The sequence below is a fragment of the Protobothrops mucrosquamatus genome, unplaced genomic scaffold (genome assembly GCF_001527695.2).
Source record: "Protobothrops mucrosquamatus isolate PMUCROS unplaced genomic scaffold, P.Mucros_1.0 scaffold3491, whole genome shotgun sequence".
In the NCBI taxonomy this organism is placed as follows: Eukaryota; Metazoa; Chordata; class Lepidosauria; order Squamata; family Viperidae; genus Protobothrops; species Protobothrops mucrosquamatus.
In genome coordinates this window covers 13419-33529 of record NW_015389464.1, presented here as the reverse complement: position 1 = coordinate 33529, position 20111 = coordinate 13419, and the positions used below count along the sequence as shown (strand labels likewise).

The 20111-nt window shown below is 49.3% G+C and overlaps 1 protein-coding gene across 1 annotated transcript in view; it reads right to left on the bottom strand.

Moving 5' to 3' along the window:
* Nucleotides 1–6990: 6990 nt before the first annotated feature.
* The window catches only part of LOC107297735 (sterile alpha motif domain-containing protein 11-like), a 21490-nt gene continuing 8369 nt past the window's right edge, over nt 6991–20111 (bottom strand). Inside the window, exons 4-8 of the mRNA XM_015827097.1 lie at nt 19188–19323; nt 18355–19055; nt 13318–13454; nt 10503–10613; nt 6991–7236 (exon numbers count right to left, since the gene is read on the bottom strand). Of these exons, the coding sequence (XP_015682583.1) occupies nt 6991–7236; nt 10503–10613; nt 13318–13454; nt 18355–19055; nt 19188–19323 (1331 nt within the window). The remainder of the gene's footprint in view (nt 7237–10502; nt 10614–13317; nt 13455–18354; nt 19056–19187; nt 19324–20111) is intronic.

The following is a 20111-nucleotide window of genomic DNA, read 5'->3' as shown; positions in this document are numbered from 1 at the left end:
TCTCTAGGGTCAGGTAAACCCCACCAGGTATGTCAAGGCCCGAACTCCACTTTCAGAAAGCCAAATGGCTTTTAGAAGGCTGGACTTCAAATTCCCAAAAAATCTGCAGCTTTTAAAACACTTGGGGAGTTGAAGCCTACCCATTGAAAGATGCCAATTTCAAAGGGATGAGTTTTAGCCCCCGGAATTCTTAGCAATGGTAGGCTAGAGAAGTTTTAAGGATTGAGGTCCCCTTCCCACCCACCCACCCCAATCCCAAGGTCACCAGGTGGCTGCAACTCAATTTCCAGCTGTCTCCAGCACATGGACTGGAGAATTCTGGAAACTGAAGTTCACTAATCTTGGAGACAGCTCCATGTTGTCTCTTGTTGATGCATCCCAATTCTTCTGAATTCTGCGTTCCGAATTCTAGGACTTGGGAGTTGCCAATCCCATGAAATGTAAGTGGTGAGCCTCTAACTCTTTAATTCTGTTGGGAATTCTGGAGCTTGCAGTCCACCAATCCAGGAGACAGGTCCACGTCCTGTAGATGATGGGTCCCCAATTCTTCTGAACTCTGGGTTCAGAAGTCTGGGACTTAATTAGGAGACCAATCCCATGAAATGTTAAGTGGTGAACCTCCAACTCTTTTAATTCTGTTAGGAATTCTGGAGCTTGCAGTACACCAATCCAGGAGACAGGTCCAGGTTTTGTAGATGATGGGTCCCCAATTTTTCTGAATTCTGGGTTCAGGATTCTGGGACTTGGGAGTCTTGCATCACAGAGGGCATAGGATACCCTAGTTCCTACAATACTTGAAACCCCTTAAATTGAGGTCCTCTCCAGGCACCAGGTGGCTGCCATTCAATCTCTGGTGTTCTCCAGCACACAGACTGGAGAATTCTGGGAATTGTCCCTCACATCAAGCACACACTGCATCTGAAGGGGAGACCTTCAATTCCCAGAACTCCGCAACCTTGGGGTGCAGAACTATGGGAATTGAAGTGAACTTCCCATCCAGATGGAAGGTAAACAGGTGGACCCCCGACTTCTCCAGCTTATTTCTGTATTCTGGGAATTTCAAAGTCCAACATAGAACTTCTGATCGAACTTCGGTCCCCAGAACGTTTGGCAATGTAGCTGGAGAATTCTGGGAAGATAGACCACCCATATGGGGGTCCTCCCAGGACATCCCTGAACATTAGATGTTTTGGGGTTGAGGTCCACCTACTTGGGATGCACAGAACTTGGGTTCCTTTGTGCTGTGAGATTGCAAATCCCCACAACACTACAGGAATGGAAGTTCTTTAGGCCATTTTCCCCCCAAATGGGTGCTCCTCAACCTTGAAGCCTTCAGGGTCCCCAGCATGTCTCAGCCTTGGCAGACTTAAAGATGGGTGGACTTCAGCCCTAGTTGGGAAGTCTGCGCAACTTAATACTTGCCAAAGTTGAGAGAAGCTGTTGTAGAATCTCAACTGCTCATCCCTCCCCAATCTCCCCAGCAACCAGGCAGGTGAGCCAGGAAACAGGTATGTCTTGAGGTAAGTCTGCAGTTCCTCCCTGGTTCTAAGTAGGCACGCACAATGTATCCAAAACAAGGGGCCTCTTGGCTCCAAGACCCCCACGCTCTTACATTTGTGCGTATCTACTCCGAATGAGGGCTGCACAGAGGAAGCCAGCTCTGTGCATGGTGGGTCACACCCTTGGGGGAGGTCAGGTGCAGCCATGGCCCAACAGGAGGCTGGCAAGGAGGCCCTAGGAAGATCTGGGGGCTCCAAGCCCCCCAGGGGCAGCCTCAGGCATCCCAGGGCCTCTTGCCAGCTTCCCTTGTGCCATGGTTGAAGTTGAGGGTCTTGGGGGGGACTGGGGGAGGCTGAGGGAGTGGGGCAGGGCGGAGGGCAGCGGCCAATGTCCTTGGCTCTGTGGGTGGCAGTTTGCCCACTTCAAGCCAAAGACATTAGCAAGCTGTCCTCTGTGCCCCCCCTCCAGCCTCCCTTAGCCTCCCCCAATGCCTTTGGCTTCAATCCTGGCCTAGAGGGGGCCTTGGGGGGAGGGGAGGTCCTGGGAGGAGGGGGGGAAGACACCCTCCCTCCTGCCAGGGTCTCCCCTCCCCTGGGCTCCCTCTAAGCCAGGATTGAAGCCAAAGGTGGGGGGAGGGAGGGTGTGGGGGGGGCTGGGGACCAGAGGGGGGGTGTATTGCTTGTTTTTTTGACCTCTAATAAAGATTGTGCATTCTACTCCTGGGTGTTGTGGTTTCTCCCCTATCCCTCTCCATCCCTCCCTGCCCCCCCACCCCTCCCTCCACCCCTATCCCCCACTCCATTTCCCTCCCTCCTCTTGGTCTCCCCATCTTTGGCCTCAGGGAGGAACAGCCCTGGGCTGCCCCCCCCCCCNGCCCCCCCCCCCCAGGTTACCAGGGCTGGGACAGCCCATCTTTCCAGGGCTTCCCCCTTCTTCCCCCCCCCAGGGTGGCTGCTGAAGTGGGAAAGGGAAGAGCTGGAAGTTAGAGGCAGGCTGGGGAGGGTCTCCTTGCCCAACACCCCATCTCTTCCCCCCACCCAGCTCCCTGGGTGCCACCTGGCAAGGACCCCGTGGGTGGCAAAAAGACTCAGTGAGGAAAGGGAGGCCCCGGGGGGGGGGGGAGGGAAATGGGCAAGCTCTCCCCGGCTTTTCAAGGGAGGTGTTTGTGCCTGCCCATGCCCCCCCTTCACCCCAGGGCCTCCCATCCCCTCCTTTGCCTGTGCCTGCCCTCATGGCACCAGGGGAGTTGGGAAGGGAAGAGGAAGGGGTGTTGGCAAGGAGCCCCTCCCCAGCCAGCCTCTAACATCCTTCCAGCCCTCTCCCCACCTCGACTTAGCCCCCAGCAGCCCTCCTGGGGGGGAGGGAGGGAGGGAGGAAAGCCCTGGGAAGATGGGCCAGCCACCCTGGCAGACCTGGGGGGGCACCCAGGGCCTGCCCCTCCCTACCTCGGGCACCCCTTGAGGCCAAAGATGGGGTGGCCAAGAGGAGGGAGGGAAATACAGGTGCTGGGAAGATTGGGGAGGGCAGGCAGGCCAAGGGGTTGGCGGGCTCAGGAAACCCACTCCTCTAAGCCTCTGGCCTGCCTGCCCCCCCCCCTTCCCAGCACCTGTCCCCTCCAGAGCCAACTTACCTGTTCTCTTACCCATCATCAGTGTCCTTTGCCATCCGGTGGGGTTCCCACAACATGTAACCTTTCATACTTACCCCCCTTTGGTCTAAGCTGGCTCATTAGGCCAGGGTTTCATCTAATAACTCGGGCTATGTTTACCTATCACCCCCCTCCCCCCAATACTTCTCATGTTCCCCGTCCCCAGGAATCGTCTTAAGTTCTGAAGGACGCACCCCGACACGGACCTGTTTTTATAAACCGAGTGAACTCTTCGTTTTTATTGTTATTTCAATTGCTTTGCTTGGAAAGCCTTAAGTTTTAAAGTGATGGATACTCTTGACATGAAGCTAAGGTCCCAACTGAGCTATCTTGGGTTAAGTGTGGCTTGCTGTTGAAAATGCACCGAGGGAGGGGAGGGGAAAAAAAAAAAAAGACTGCAGGGGTGTTTTAAAAGCTTGACCCCTGCATTTTTTTTTCTATCAAAATGGGCAGACACACACACACACACACATACACACATGTTGGTTGAAAGCTGGCGAGGGCTCCGTGTTAACCCCTGGGTGTGGACATACCAGGGAAAATGTGCAATTCCATATCCTCACCCAGGCTGCCCTGCCTTTTTTTAAACAAACAAACAAACAAACAAACTGCACTTTGTGCACAAAAGCCAATTAAAATGGAGCATAGCCAATTAAAATGGAGCATACCTCCGTGTTGTATGCACCCACAAGAGACACACAGACACACAGAGGAGAAGATAGCTCAGGGTTGAACTCAGCTCCTTGATGCTCTCCGAGTTTGGTTTTCTTGCAGACGTTTCGTTACCCAACTAGGTAACGACATCAGTACACTAATGATGTTACCTAGTTGGATAATGAAACGTCTGTAAGAAAACCAAACTCGGAGAGCACCAAGGACTCCTCATACATACATACATACATACACACACACACACACAAACACACACTTCCAGAAGGGAAGCAATGGGATTCCCCCCAACTACATTATCCTTCCTGCTTTCTTTCTGTCCAGGATGGAAACAAGCAATCAATGCACACCAAAGAGAGACACAGAAAGTCAAAGAAAAAGGAAGAAGATTAAGTCCACAGGACTGGCTGTGCCGTACCATCCAAAAAATAAAAATAAAAAATAAAAAATAAACATGGAGCGGAGTTCAGACGCTGGATCACTTCGTCTTGTCTTTGGTATTACTTCAAAAGCTGCTAGCGATGCATAGACCTCCCCCCCCTCAAAAAAAAAAAGGAACTCTGTACCGGTTCCAGCCAGGGATGTGTTTTTCTTTCCCCCCCCCCAAAAAAAGGAAGAGGGGAGGGGGGTTTCCTTGCCCCCCCTGGAGCCCCTCCTGGGCTGGTTTGCAGAGGCGTTGATCTCCACAACGGGCTTCCTTCTCCGAGTCTGTCTTCCTTCCAAGATTTCTTTGGAATGGAGCAGTTTGCCAAATCCTCCCCAAGTCCAAAAAAAAAAAAAAAAAATTCCCTCCGAGCGTTTATTTCCACCCCCCATTTGAATATTTTAGCAAAATTTCCTCTTGTGGNCCCCCCCCCCAGGGTGGCTGCTGAGGTGGGAAAGGGAGGGGCTGGAAGTTAGAGGCAGGCTGGGGTGGGTCTCCTTGCCCAACACCCCATCTCTTCCCCCCCCCCAGCTCCCTGGGTGCCACCTGGCAGGGACTCCGTGGGTGGCCAAGACTCAGTGGGGAAAGGGAGGCCCCAGGGGGGGAGGGAAATGGGCAAGCTCTCCCCAGCTTTTCAAGGGAGGTGTTTGTGCCTGCCCATGCCCCCCCCTTCACCCCAGGACCTCCCATCCCCTCCTTTGCCCGTGCCTGCCCGCATGGCACCAGGGGAGTTGGGAAGAGGTGTTGGCAAGGAGCCCCTCCCCAGCCAGCCTCTAACATCCTTCCAGCCCTCTCCCCACCTCGACTTAGCCCCCAGCAGCCCTCCTGGGAGGGGGAGGGAAGAGGAAAGCCCTGGGAAGATGGGCCAGCCGCCCTGGCAGACCTGGGGGGGGCACCCAGGGCCTGCCCCTACCTCGGGCACCCCTTGAGGCCAAAGATGGGGTGGCCAAGAGGGAGGGAGGGAAATACAGGTGCTGGGAAGATTGGGGAGGGCAGGCAGGCCAAGGGGTTGGCGGGCTCAGGCCAACCCACTCCTCTCTCTAAGCCTTTGGCCTGCCTGTCCCCCCCCCCCTTCCCAGCACCTGTCCCCTCCAGAGCCAACTTACCTGTTGTCTTACCCATCATCAGTGTCCTTTGCCATCCGGTGGGGTTCCCACAACATGTAACCTTTCATACTTACCCCCCTTTGGTCTATGCTGGCTCATTAGGCCAGGGTTTCATCTAATAACTCGGGCTATGTTTACCTATCACCCCCCTCCCCCCAATACTTCTCATGTTCCCCATCCCCAGGAATCGTCTTAAGTTCTGAAGGACGCACCCCGACACGGACCTGTTTTTATAAACCGAGTGAACTCTTCGTTTTTATTGTTATTTCAATTGCTTTGCTTGGAAAGCCTTAAGTTTTAAAGTGATGGATACTCTTGACATGAAGCTAAGGTCCCAACTGAGCTATCTTGGGTTAAGTGTGGTTTGCTGTTGAAAATGCACCGAGGGAGGGGAGGGGGAAAAAAAAAAAAGACTGCAGGGGTGTTTTAAAAGCTTGGTCCCTGCATTCTTTTTTTTCTATCAAAACGGGCAGAGACACACACAGAGACACAGACACAGACACGTTGGTTGAAAGCTGGCGAGGGTTCCGTGTTAACCCCTGGGTGTGGATACCAGGGAAAATGTGCAATTCCATATCCTCACCCAGGCTGCCCTGCCCTTTTTAAAAAAAACAAACAAACTGCACTTTGTGCACAAAAGCCAATTAAAATGGAGCATACCTCCGTGTTGCATGCACCCACAAGAGACACACAGACACACAGAGGAGAAGATAGCTCAGGGTTGAACTCAGCTCCTTGATGCTCTCCGAGTTTGGTTTTCTTGCAGACGTTTCATTACCCAACTAGGTAACGACATCAGTACACTAATGACGTTACCTAGTTGGGTAATGAAACGTCTGTAAGAAAACCAAACTTGGAGAGCACCAAGGACTCCTCATTCATTCATTCATTCATTCATTCATTCATTCATACATACATACATACATACATACATACATACATACATATACATACATACACACACACACACACACACACACACACACACTTCCAGAAGGGAAGCAATGGGATTCCCCCCAACTACATTATCCTTCCTGCTTTCTTTCTGTCCAGGATGGAAACAAGCAAGCAATCAATGCACACCAAAGAGAGACACAGAAAGTCAAAGAAAAAGGAAGAAGATTAAGTCCACAGGACTGGCTGTGCCGTACCATCCAAAAAATAAAAATAAAAAATAAACATGGAGCGGAGTTCAGACGCTGGATCACTTCGTCTTGTCTTTGGTATTACTTCAAAAGCTGCTAGCGATGCATAGACCTCCCCCCCCCTCAAAAAAAAGGAACTCTGTACCGGTTCCAGCCAGGGATGTGTTTTTCTTTCCCCCCCCCAAAAAAAGGAAGAGGGGAGGGGGGTTTCCTTGCCCCCCCTGGAGCCCCTCCTGGGCTGGTTTGCAGAGGCGTTGATCTCCACAACGGGCTTCCTTCTCCGAGTCTGTCTTCCTTCCAAGATTTCTTTGGAATGGAGCAGTTTGCCAAATCCTCCCCAAGTCCAAAAAAAAAAAAAAAAAAATTCCCTCCGAGCGTTTATTTCCACTCCCCCATTTGAATATTTTAGCAAAATTTCCTCTTGTGGGGGGGGGGGGGAGGAACTTGCTTCTTTTCTTCGGACTGCGGGATGATGACCGATGGCGGAGAGGCCAGGGGTTACGAAGGGGGCTTGGGGGCGTCCCCCAGGGCCGCCAAGAGAGAGGTCCCATTTTCTTGTTTGGGGGAGACCCGGCTGGGCAGAAGCGTCCCTCCGTAGGGGGACGAGGCCACGCTTCCGGTGGAGGGTGGGCGAAGCTCGGCGGGAGGCAGGTTGCAATCCGTGGGCCGCAGGCCGGGCGGGTGGAGTGGAAAAGCCACGGGAAAGCTGGCCATATACAACACCCGGCCCACCCTCTTGGCTACCTGGAGGAAAAAGCAGCAAGAAATGGGGAAATACGGAAATAAGGGATGTGTGCCGTTGTGCCCACAGTAAAAAAAAAAATGACAATAAAGGTTATCTTATCTTATCTGCACAAACAGCCACAGCAAGAGGCGTAAAAACGGGAGGATGTTTCAATTCCCACCCCTATCGTCCCTTACTGTTTGCTTTTGCACTTTTGTATTTCATGTTATAGATGAATAAAGTTTATAAAAAAAAATTAAAAAGGGAAATAAAGACTTGCGAGGATTTTGGCAGGGCCAAGAGGTGGGGGTTTGGGAAACCGACACCCAAACTAAAGCTAAGATTGCAAATGTTTTGGAAATAAAAGCGTTTGAGATTCAACATCATCTACGCTTCTTCCGGAGCTGAAGCGTAGAGAAGGAACAGCCCGGGGCTTTAAAGTCTTACGGGTGCGGTTAAGGGGCAAAAGATGGGGGGAACCTCAAGGGGCTCAACCTCCAAGTGAAAAATGAGAGAAAATAGAATATTTGTAGCTCAGGACTGAATTGTGAGGTGCTTGGTGCTCTCTGAGTTTGGTGGTTTTCTTGCAGACGTTTCATTACCCAACTAAGTAACATCCTCAGTGCTAGAAGGGAGTGGGGTGTGGGAGGAGGAGGAGGAGAGAACAATGACTGTGGGGTCCTTGGTGCTCTCTTGAGTTTGTTGCACTGATGATGTTACCTACAAAGGTAATGAAAACCACCAAGCTCATAAATCAGTGGTGGTTTTCCAGGATGGAGTCTGTCTAAGCAACCAAATCGAAGGTTGCAAATGTGGAAATTCAACGTGTGTGTGTGTATGTGTGTGTGTAGGGGGGGTGGCACTTTGAAAGGAGACCCAAAGCCTTGGCTGCAGATCCGGGCACACCTCTTGGGTCAAAAGCACATCTTCAGAAATCTGGGACTCCGAAGATATCCATCGCAACAGCCATCCTGCTTCATCCCAAACTCCTGAAGCCTCCCTCTCTCTGGTCCTGCCAGTTCTGCTCTGCCTTTCTTGGGCTCTTCTACCTGAACAGGTGACCCTCCAAAGCTTGTAGGTGGGGGAAACCTTCCAAGTCACGTCACACCTGCACCATCTTGGACCGCTGGGTTAAGGGTGTTGTGTGAACGCACAGCCAAGGTGGTTTGCTTACCTCTGGTGCAAACCAGGCACAGAGCAATAAATATTGTTTACCAATGCAGACTCACCTTCCTCTCCGCCCCCCCCTCCCAACACATTTGTTTTATTATGTTAAAACGATAAGGGCAGCTTTATTACTTTCCCCCAAGCCTCGGCTGTTTACGAGGGATCTAATAAAACGGTTCTTTGGGCAATTGTTCCCTGTGGAACGATTGCGCTGGAAATAAACGTGACTCAGAGGAAGCGGGAGAACAGGAAACCCACCCACCCCCATGCCACCCGTGGGATCTACAAGGACCTACGCAGGCCAAGAAGGGATCTGGGGAGGGACACACAAAGCGGCAGGGAAACGGGAAGAATTTTGAAGCCAGCGCATTTAAAAAGAAAAATAAAAAAGGTTCAAAATCATCCTGTTTGTAGCAGGATAGCATGCAGAGATTGGCCCAAAGCACCTGAGCAGCTGGTTAATAGCACACAAGGGGAAATTGGATTGTGGGGCACCTGGCAAAGGGCACAGGCCTTGCAGATTTGGGGGAGGCCACCCTCAAAAATCCAACCTTAAGACACAAACGGAGGCCTTTAAACCCAAATGTTCTATCACCTTGGCAGCAAACCCAGATTGGATGCATGCATTTCTACGAAGCTGCAATAGTTAAAAAAAGCAGGACGGGCTGACTCAACCATGGTGAACTGGACTTTGGCAGTCTGCGAAAATCGCCGAAGGAAATTTATGGCGGGCGTGGCAAGCAAACCACCTTGGCTGTTACGTTCACACAACACTCTTAACCCAGGTTACTGCTTAATGGGCAGCCTTCAGCTCAATAGAGGAGGATGGCATAAACTCAACTAGCAGGGATGAGGCTACCTCCAGTGCTTTCCTGATTTGGGTTGAAAAGAAAAAGAATGCAATACAGGCAAATTCTCCACTTACAACAGTCCATTTAGTGACTGTTCAAAGTCACAACCGCACTTAAAAAAGTGACCTGTGAAAAGTCACACGACCTGTGTAGTAGCATCCCCATGATCACGGGATCAAAATTCAGATGCTTGGCAACTGCTTCATACTTACGACGGTTGCTGTGTCCCACGGTCACGGGATCGCTTTTTGCAATTTTTTGACATGCAAAATCCATGGGGAAGAAGTCAGATTTACTTAACCACTATGTGACCACCTTAACAAGTGCAGTGATTCACAACAACTGTGGCAAGAACAGCGATAAAATGGGGCAAAACTCACCTAACAAATGTTTCAGAACAAACGTTGAGAACTGTCTGTTTACCGTAAGTAAAGCTTGTATGTTTATGTTTATTTAGATTTGCTTGGTGGTTTTCTTGCAGTATCATAGCTAGCCTGTTCCATCAGCTACTTTTCTATATTCAAGGGCTTGATTTTTCCTTTTTAGAGCAGCACTGAAAAATGTAATTTCTCTCCCACTTCACCAGGCCAACTCAAAGCCTGGTAGCCAGATTTTCCAGGCTTGCAAACATGGGGAAGAGATTCCCTCATAAACCAGGTTACGTCTCCTTGACTGTTACCTGGGGTTTTAAACTGCATTTTCACTGGGTAGGGTTCTAATTTTTGGATGGCTGTCTTGCTGCTTCCTAGTTTTGCATTTTGTTGGATTTTATTCCATCGCGCTGGGTTTTACTGCGCATCGCCAGAGCACTTTGGCTAATGGGCAGCTTAAAAATAAAATAATAAAGAAACCCCAAAAAGTTAAATTATATTGAACTGCAGGGCTCGATATAAACAAACAATAAAAAAAAAACTAAACTTAGTAGCTGCCCAGCTCAACCACCGTAGTTTATGAACCGTGGTTTACGGCTTAGCACATGGACAGCAAAACCAGCGTCTTTCACCCTTGGCAACTTTGTGTGCGTGCCAAGGTTAAAGAACACAGAGTAAACCATGATTTAAGCCCAGGCCTACCTCTAAGCTTTTGCATTTTGAAGAGACCCTCCCCAAAAGAATGAGTCACTGCTGATAAACCAGAGAGCAACCGTGGTTTGCCTTTTTTTTTCCAAACAGAAACAATTAGCCACGTATGTGTATAGTGTGAGAGTTTGATGAATTTTTTTTTTGTTCGTACGCTTTCGTTTAATTTTATTTCGAACGGCCTCTTACCTGTGACCGTATTTTCAACGCTGGGCCTAGTTTTAAGCCCATGTGGTTGAGTAAATGTTCTTCCGTCAAGAGGGGCAGCGTCTCGCCATCGATGGCCTGATCCCGGAAGACCTGTCAAATAGCAAGACCAGGCTGCGACTTGGCTCAAAATGGACAGCCACAATTCCTTTCCCCAAACAAGCCGTTGTTCTACACACCCCCAGAAGGTTGCAATGGAGAGATGGGACTGCCATATAAATCAGTGTTTTTCTAGCTTGGTCCCTTAAAGATGGGTGGGCTTCAGTTCCCAGAATTCCCCAGCCAGCCATGCTTTAAGATGGGTGGACTTCAACTCCCAGAATTCTTCAGCCAATGGGTTTTAAGATGGGTGGACTTCGACTCCCAGAATTCCTCAGCCAATAGGTTTTAAGATAGGTGGACTTCAACTCCCAGAATTCCTCAGCCAATAGGTTTTAAGATGGGTGGACTTCAACTCCCAGAATTCCTCAGCCAATAGGTTTTAAGATGGGTGGACTTCAACTCCCAGAATTCCTCAGCCAGCCATGCTTTAAGATGGATGGACTTCAACTCCCAGAATTCCTCAGCCAATGGGTTTTAAGATGGGTGGACTTCAACTCCCAGAATTCCTCAGCCAGCCATGCTTTAAGATGGATGGACTTCAACTCCCAGAATTCCTCAGCCAATGGGTTTTAAGATGGGTGGACTTCGACTCCCAGAATTCCTCAGCCAGCCATGCTTTAAGATGGATGGACTTCAACTCCCAGAATTCCTCAGCCAATGGGTTTTAAGATGTGTGGGCTTCAGCTCCCAGAATTCCCCAGCCAGCCATGCTTTAAGATGGGTGGACTTCGACTCCCAGAATTCCTCAGCCAGCATGCTGTCTAGGGAATGCTGGGAGTTGAAGTCCACATGTCTCAAGTTGGCTAACAGCCTTTATTTTTCACAGACCTCAATTCAGGTTAGCTGGTAATTCACATCACCCTTTAATTCTTGGTTGAAGAAGTCTTGGTTCACATCCTGGCTTACAAACCACAATTGCTGGCTTCCTGCGTGGAGCCAAGCCAAAAGCAAGCCACGGGGTGTCTCATCACCCTGTGTGAATCCAGCTCCTTGGCTAGGGAGCACTTCTGTATGTAGGGGGAGGGTTAGACTAGAAGACCTCCAAGGTCCCTTCCAATTCTGTTATTCTTAGGAAAACACAAAAAGGGGGGCAATAAAACTGCTGGTGGACCACTGAAGTCCCAGCCTTTTTTCAAAACAAAACAAAAACAAGAGAATTGAAGAGAAAGCCATCTATCTCTCTTCTGATCCTGCCTCCTTGGCATTAAGCCCCTTCTTTCCCAGCCGGTCTCTCCTGCTTCCCCAGGGACAGAAGAATCCAGATGTTTCCAGCCTGCCTCCCCCCCCCCCCTGCAGCTGGAGTTCTCAAAAGGGCATTTTATAAGCCACAATGTGCTAACTCGGAAGCCAAGTTAACAAGCACTTTGTCTTCCAGCTGGCAGCCTCGCTTTCCCACCCACTCACCCCGGGAGTGATGGATGGGTTTGGGGCATTCCTCCCGTCCCTCTCCCCCTGTCTGCTCCATCTCTCAGGGGAGGGGGGGGAAAAATTGGGACTTTCCTCAGCCACTGCTTTTATTAGACAAGCTCAGCCAACGTGGGGGTGATCCTCCCTCCGGGTCTGGAAATATCATTCCCCCACTTTTTAAAACTTCTGCCAAGTTCTAGAATACAAAATCAGGAAATCCCATCCTGGTTCAAAGCCCGTAGACGAATCCTTTTAGGGTTAGGTGGTTTCAGGGCACAAACAACCCCCCTGAAATTTGTTAATATTTGTGGTTTTTGTTTTTATCTATGTCCCTTTTATATGGCTACACGGCTTTTTTTAATCTTTCGTTGGGGAGAAAAAACTGACTCTGTAAAACGCTTATATACCGCGAAGCGGGATATAAGTCTAAGTGCCGTTGCTGTTCTTAAGCCGCCCAGTGTCTTAGACGAAGTGGGCAGGGTATAAATTGGATAAATAAAATAAAGAGGCTCGAGAGAGTGTCTTTTTAAGGGAGTAACCAAGTTCCTAGCCCCTGTGATTAAAAAGCGGCAAAACCTCAGACGGTTCGGATCAGATTCCAAAATGCTGGGGGAAGCAGCACTCCAGGTCCCATCAAAAGGCTTAGTGTGTAATTCACACAGCGAATGAAAAGGACCAGTGTGGTGAGGATGAGGTTGCCATCCAGAAATTGGGGCTCAAGGGACTCAGATTTCCACCACGAAGCTTACCAGGCAATTCTCTCTAGTCCTTGACTCTAGTCCATTCATTCAGGACCAAAGTTACAACGGGTACTGAAAAAAACTGACAGGACCATTTTTCACGTCATCGTTGCAGCATCCTCACGGCCACGTGATCAAAATTCAGACTTTCGGCAACAACCGGTTCAATATTTACGACCGTTGCAGCGTCCCGGCCTCGCGTGATCTCCTTTTACGACCTTCCCACAATCCAAAGCTGGTAGGGAAGCCAGGTTCACTTAACCAGCATATTACTGTGGCAAGATAGGTCGTAAACTGGGGCAAAGCCCACTTCACTGTCTCGTTTAGCAACGGAAATTTGGGGGTAGTCGAGGACTACGAGAGACGCCTGTATGTAGTGCCTTGGACTCGTCAAACGGGCTAAACAGGCAGCCGTAAAAGATTTTGAGAGTTTTTGATTTCCTGAAACTGTTTTTAGATGGTGTACACACGCAAGGGGGAGTGTTGTGTTGAGTGTGGGGTTTTTTTTTGCCCTTTCTGCACTGTTAGGGGACCCAGTGGCAACCCACCTGAGTGTATTCAGCACAACCGGAGAGGCAGCTGACAAAACTGCAGACGTCCTCCACGGTCCATTTGCTGACGTCTTGCAACGCGGTGGTGGTGGCCGGGGTCTCCTCCCCGTCCAGGAAGAGACCTCCCATCGTGCCTGGAAGGAGCAAAAAAAAAGGGGGGGAAGGGGAGGGTTGGGAGAGATGGGAAAACAGGGGTGAGCGGAGGCGGCAGCGAAGGAAAAGTGGAAAAATAAATCACAAAGCTTTTTCTCTCCCCCCCCTCTCCGTTCCTGAATTTCCCTCCAGCCACGCATCCATCTTTAATGAACTGTCAATTAAAATCCCAGGCAGGGTCAATTCGGAGGCGAACTCCGCCAGGGGGGGTTTCCTAGCCTGGAGGTGGGGGGTGTGGTGTGGTGGGGAAGGGGGGAGGAAAGCCTTGGAGGAAGGGGAGGGTGTGTGTGTGTCAAAGGCACTAATGATTTCAACATGTTTTGAGTGCTTTTCGGGCGAAGAAGGGGGGGCAGGGATAGCAGAAGGGGTCCCCCCCCACCAGTGAGGGTGAGGCCGTTAGAAGGGCGAGGCAGAATTACGGGGTGGATAAGCAAGGACTAATCCATCACCCTAACAAGGGGAGAAATTATATTTCCCAAGAAAAAAGCCACTCCTTTTGGGACCCGGTTTTTGCACTGACCACAGGGATGAAAAAGTAAGCCTGTGATCCATCCTCACCATTAGGACCTTGCTTTCTTACTACCTGCTCTTTTTTTTTTTTTCCTTCTTTCCCTCCCTGGCACCGTTTATCCTTCCTTCTTTCTCTCTGTTTTATCTTTCCTCCTTTCCCTAATTTCCTCCCTCCCTCCCCATCCCCACCCCCAGCCTTAAGGCATCTTTGACTTGATGCTTGATCTGATGAGCATCTGGGGAGCCATTTTTCTCAACGGGAAGCTCAGAAGAAGGAAGGAAGGAAGGAAGGAAGGAAGGAAGGAAGGAAGGAAAAAAGAGGGGGGGAAGGAAGGAAAGAAAAATGAAAGAGAAGAAAAACGAAAGGAGGAGGAGAGAGGGAAGAAGTAAGAAAGGAAATAAGGAAGGAAGGAGGGAGGGAGGGAAAAAGAGGGGGGAGGGAAGGAAAGAAAGAAAAATGAAAGAGAAGAAAAACGAAAGGAGGAGGAAGGAGGGAAGAAGCAAGAAAGAAAGGAAATAAGGCAGGGAGGGAGGGAAAAAGGGCGAAGGAAGGAAAGAAAAATGAAAGAGAAGAAAAAATGAGAGGAGGAGGGAGGGAAGAAGTAAGTAATAAAGGAAAGAAAGGAAATAAGGGAGGGAGGGAAAGAAAGGGGGGAAGGAAGGAAAGATGAAAGAGGAGAAAAAATGAAAGGAGGATGAGGGAGGGAAGAAGTAAGAAAGGAAAGAAGGAAAGAAGGGAGGGAGGGAGGGAGGAAAAAAGAGGGGGGAAGGAAGGAAAGAAAAATGAAAGAGAAGAAAAAAATGAAAGGAGGAGGGAGGGAGGGAGGGAAGAAGTAAGTAAGTAAGAAAGGAAATAAGAAAGGAAGGAAATAAGGAAGGAAGGAAGGCCTGAAGACAAAAATTGTGACATGGGTCTCAGAGAACAGACTAACTCACAGGTCTGCAGCCTGTGGCTCCGGAGCCGCACGTGGCTCTTTCAGCCTCCGCCGCCATTTGCAGAAAGAGACAGAGACAGAGAGAGGCACTTGCGCTTCCCCTTCCTTCCTTCCTTCCTTTCTCTCTCCCTCCCTCTCTGTGTATGTGTGTTTGTGTGTGTGTTTGTGTGTGTGTGTAAGTAAAAAAGAGAGGGGACTCACGGCCTCCTCCCACGAGGTGAAAAGCTTACTGGGCGTGGCTCCTCCCTCGGCTGCGTCTCCTGCAGGAAGCAGGAAGGGGAGGAGCTAGCTAGCCCAGCCATGCTGGCTCAGGAATTCTGGGAGTTGAAGTCCAGGAGTCATAAAAGAGCCCAGGTCGCCTCCCCCCGAGCTGGTTGGAGAACAGCTTGAAGCCAGCTGGCCAGGTGAGCAGAAGATGGGAGAGAAGGAGGGAAGAGAGAAAGAGAGAGAGAAAGAGAGAAAGGGAAAGAGAGACTGGCAGACTAAGAGCAGAAAGAGAGAGGGAGAGAGGGAGGGAGAGACAGAGACCCTTTTGATATCTAAAATGAACATAACACTGCATATATCCTTTTTTACCTTTATTATATATATTTGGGCCGACAGGGTGCACCAAACTCAAAGATAGATAGATAGATAGATAGATAGATAGATAGATAGATAGATAGATAGATAGATAGATAGATAGATAGATAGATAGATAGATAGAGACATACGTATGTATGTATGTATGTATGTATATGTATGTATACATATGCTCAGTAACTCTTTTTACTTACAAGTTTGTTTATATTAAACGGTCTTGTTTATTTTTATCCTGGTGTTTGTTTTTCTATACTTTTATTGATATATGTATGTATATATATATGTGTGTGTGTGTGTATGTATATGTATATACCTGTAATAAAGGTAAAAAAGGATATATGCAGTGTTATCTTCATTTTAGATATCAAAAGGGTTTTACGGCTCCCAGTGTTTTGTTTTCGGTGGGAAACGGGTCCAAGTGGCTCTCTGAGTGTTTTGGGTTCTGCCCTATACCATTTCAGACAAATGGCTGTCCAGTCTTTTCTTAAAAATCTCCAGTGTTGGAGCATTCACAGCTTCTGGTGGCAGGCTGTTCCACTGGTTAACTGTTCTAACAGTCAGGAAATTCCTCTTTAATTCCAGGTTGCTTCTCTCCTTGATTAGTTTCCATCCGTTGTTTCTTGTCCTGCCTTCTGGTGCTTTGGAGAATAGCTGGACTCCCTCTTCTTTGGGGCAGCCCCTGAGATATTGGAACACTGCTATCCTATCACCCCTACTCCTTGTTTTCTTTAAACTAGACAGACCCAATTCCTGCAAATGTTTTTTCTATGTTTTAGCCTCCAGTCCCCTGATCATCTTTGTTGCTCTTCTCTGCACTCTTTCCAGAGTCTCAACATCTTTTTTACATCGTGGTGACCAAAACTGGATGCAGCATTCCAAGTGTGGCCTTATCTTCCTTTGCACGTTCATTACCCCTTGTTTTTTTCTTCTTCGACCCAATCCATTCTTCTTCCTCTTTGGACAATCGGGCGTAACTCGAAGGCAGACGCTCAAGCGAGGCATTGCAAACCCCATTCAGCTACATCACCAGAACTTCTGCTTTGCAACTTGGAAAGCGTGCTAAGATTGCTCTGGTTCTTGGTCGCACGGACCAACGTGGCTTTCCTTCTGGACTTCTTCTTCTTTTCCAACCAGACCCAGATGCAGAGATCCACCAGCTCTTCAGCCCACCTGCCCACAGAGGTGTTTAATCCATCGAGGGATCGAGGGATCTCTCGGTCTGACGGGTGGATGGGGGTCAACGCAAGGCTCTCTGAAGCTAGCGCTAATTGCTCTGCAGACTTGCCAGATCGATGCAAGAATTTTAGCCATCCATCACCCTCCCCAGAGGGCACGGAGAAGGTCCTTGACAGAGATCTTTTTTTTATAACAGGACCAAGGAATTAACCCAACAATCCACAATTTTTCTCTCAAACGGCTCTAAAGAATCAGGTCTCCGTCTTGCTGGGACCAGCGGAGTTACTTCGGAGTGGCGGAGACCATTTTACAAAGAGCGTCTTCCCTTCTTCTGCTCCGTTTTCCCACCGGGGTTATGTGGACCTCCCCGAAAAGCCATCCCCAAAAGATCCACATTTTGCTCAGCTCCAAGAAAGTTCAAAGTTACGACGGCCCTGAAAATTAGGGGCTCACAACCAATTTCCAAACTTACGACCACTTGCAACATCTCCGTGGTCATGGGATCAAAATTCAGATCCTTGGCAACGGACTCAGATTTATGACGGTTTCGCGGTGGCCCGGGGTCAGGTGATTTGTGAACTTCGGACAAGCAAAGTCAACAGGGAAGCGAGATCCACTCAACAACCGTGTTGCTAACTTAACTTGTGGTGGTAAGTCAAGGACTATCTCCAGGTATTCAACTCAAGCCTTTGAGGTCCCCCCGGATATATATAGGACAGTACAATAACTGTTGCATTGGCTGCTGTGCGGAGGAAAACAAAGCTGACTGGATTGGATGGAAGACCACCAGGAGTTCCCAGAGAAAAAAAACGAAGCTCGAAAATATTCCAATTGTCTTTACCTTTTAAGCTCTCTCCTGAAAAAAAAAAAACCTTAAATATCTGTTGAAGACTTGAATGAAAAGCCATTCAGAAACTCCAGGAGGGGAAACAAAATTTTTTTCTGCTGCCGAGAAAGCTGCATGGATTTATCTAGGAAATTATCGGAAATGACCAGATTTCTCTCTTCAGACAAAGCAGAAGCAGGACTATGAGACACATTTTTCCCCACTAACTTCTCGGGCTGGGAATGTGATGAACAACATTTTAACGAGTCACACAGATGAGGGAACCAAAACAGGGTGTGTGTACAGAGGGAATAAATCTCTGGAAAAGGTTCACAAATTATTTTGGACAGAGTCTCCGCTGCCTCTCCACCCATCTCAGTAAAAACTCATTCTGCAAATTAAAGGGGGAAAAAGTGCATTTAACTCTTTGAGGGGAGCTGACACAAACCGGTCAGTTTCAAACTCTCTTGCAGAAGTTCCGATCTCGGAAAAAAAGACCTGGAGGAATTTTTTTTTCTGCAAACAAAACTTTTCGGCAGAATGAGAGAGCTTTCCAGCTGTGCCTTTGGTTAGACAACCTTTGTCTAATTTTTTTTTTTTAAAAAAAAATGGATTTACACACCTTCTTAAGCCAAAAGAAATCTGGGTGATGATTCAGAAAGGTGGGGACGGTGGCTTTTGGTTCCCCTCTCCAGAAAGGGGGAAATTTTACCCAGTCGGATTGCCAGATTCCACCTGGGAATTCTGCACATTTTGCCCTTCTCCAAAAAAAGGGAAGGGAAGAAGGGAAGGGAAGGGAAGAAGTGTCCTCCCCCACCTGAGTATGCCAGCCATCCCCTCCCGCTCACTCACCTGCATGGAAATACGGACTCATCGTATACGGGAAACCGAACGGGAGCGGTTGGGGTGGTGGAAGGGAAGCCGTAGGGAGTAGTTTGACCTCCGACTTGCCCATTGTCGGACCCAGGAGATAGCTAGGCAATTCCACACTGGAGGAACTACAGGGCGTGTTCTGCCCAGCTGGCACCTCACCCAGTTCTTTGGTGCCCTCGCCAGTCTTTGCCACCTCCTTGCACTCCTTAACCTCGCCGGCCCCGCCGCTGTTCTCGGCCTTCAGAGCGTCCGGTTTCTCGTCGTTCGCTTCGGCCTCGCTGTCCGAGTCCTTCATTTCCTCGTGGTTGCTGTCCGGCGGGCGGCTGTCTAACAAGTCTTTGGGTTCGCTCTGGCCCAGCGCCTCGCAGCGAGAGTGCGCGGCCTTCCGGGTGCCCCTCCGCGTGCTCTGCTCCTTGGGAGGGGTGGTGGAGGCGGTGGGGACCCCCTGGGGGTTGAGCGATAGCAGCGGGGCATTGTTGTGCCGGAGGACCAGCATGGCGTTCCTCCGGGAGAGCTCGTCCCGAAGCGGGTGTCCTTCCGGGATGTCGTGGAGGCTGCGCAAGGCGGGGTGGTCCGGAGGCAGACCCGGGTGCAAACCCATGGGGTCGGTAGCCAGGAGCCTCTGGCGGTGAAGGTTCTCCAGTTCTTTCTGCCGGATAATTTCCGCCGACATCTCAAGCCTAGGCGGGCAGGGAATTGGGTTTGGGAGAGAAGAGACGTAGCTGAAATCCCACTTCTGCCACCAATGATTACATGTAGCCTCGACAATATTCCTTTAGTGACCGTTGGAAGTTGCAAGGGCACTCACTTACCGTATTTCTCCCAAAATAAAACCAGGTCTTATATTAATTTTTTGCTCCAACAGATGCATTAGGGATGATTTTCCGGTTAGGTCTTCTTTTCGGAGAAATACGGTACTAAATCCGCCTGTCTGGTTGATGATCTTAACTGGGGCTTATTTTGGGGGTGGGGCTTATATTATGAGCGTCCTGAAAAATCACGCTAGGCTTATTTTGCAGTGGGGTCTTATTCTCGGGAAAATAGGGCACGTACCATTTTCCACACAACCGTTGTGGCACCCCCATGGACACGTGATCGAAGTTCAGACCCTTGGCAACTGATTCATATTTATGACGGTTGCAGCGTCCCAGGGTCACGTGATCCCCTTTTGCCAGCTTCTGACAAGTCAATGGGGAAGCATGGGTTCACTTAACAACCGGGTCATAAAATGGAGCAAAACTCATCGCAACAGATTTTTTTTGTCTTCAGTTGTGGTTGTTGAGGCCTGCCGTTTCCCTCTCAACTTCAAGAGCCTTGCCTCTAAAATGGGATCCAGTCAGCGGCCTCAGGGGGTGGTGCTGAGGGATGCTTCTTAAGAAAATCTAAAGCAATCCAAAAGGGTCTACTTAAGCCTGGCCAATTTGTCAAATTGGGAGATCCTGTTCAACATGAATCACACTTGGAAGGAGGAGAGATTTTTCCACCCTTCAAACATCCGGCAACACAGCACCTTTCAAATTATTTCCCAATCTCTTCTACTTTGTTTTCCCCAATACTCTGTCTGGGCTCAGCGGTCGAGCAAGCTTTATTAGTACTTGGAAGGGAGACCACAAGGAAATCACAGATGGAGATACTGGGAGGAAATGGGGGGAACTAGCCCCCAAAATGAATGGCAATGTGAAATTGCTTCCACATAAAGAGACTTTTCATGAACTTTGCTTTTAGTTCTTCCTTCG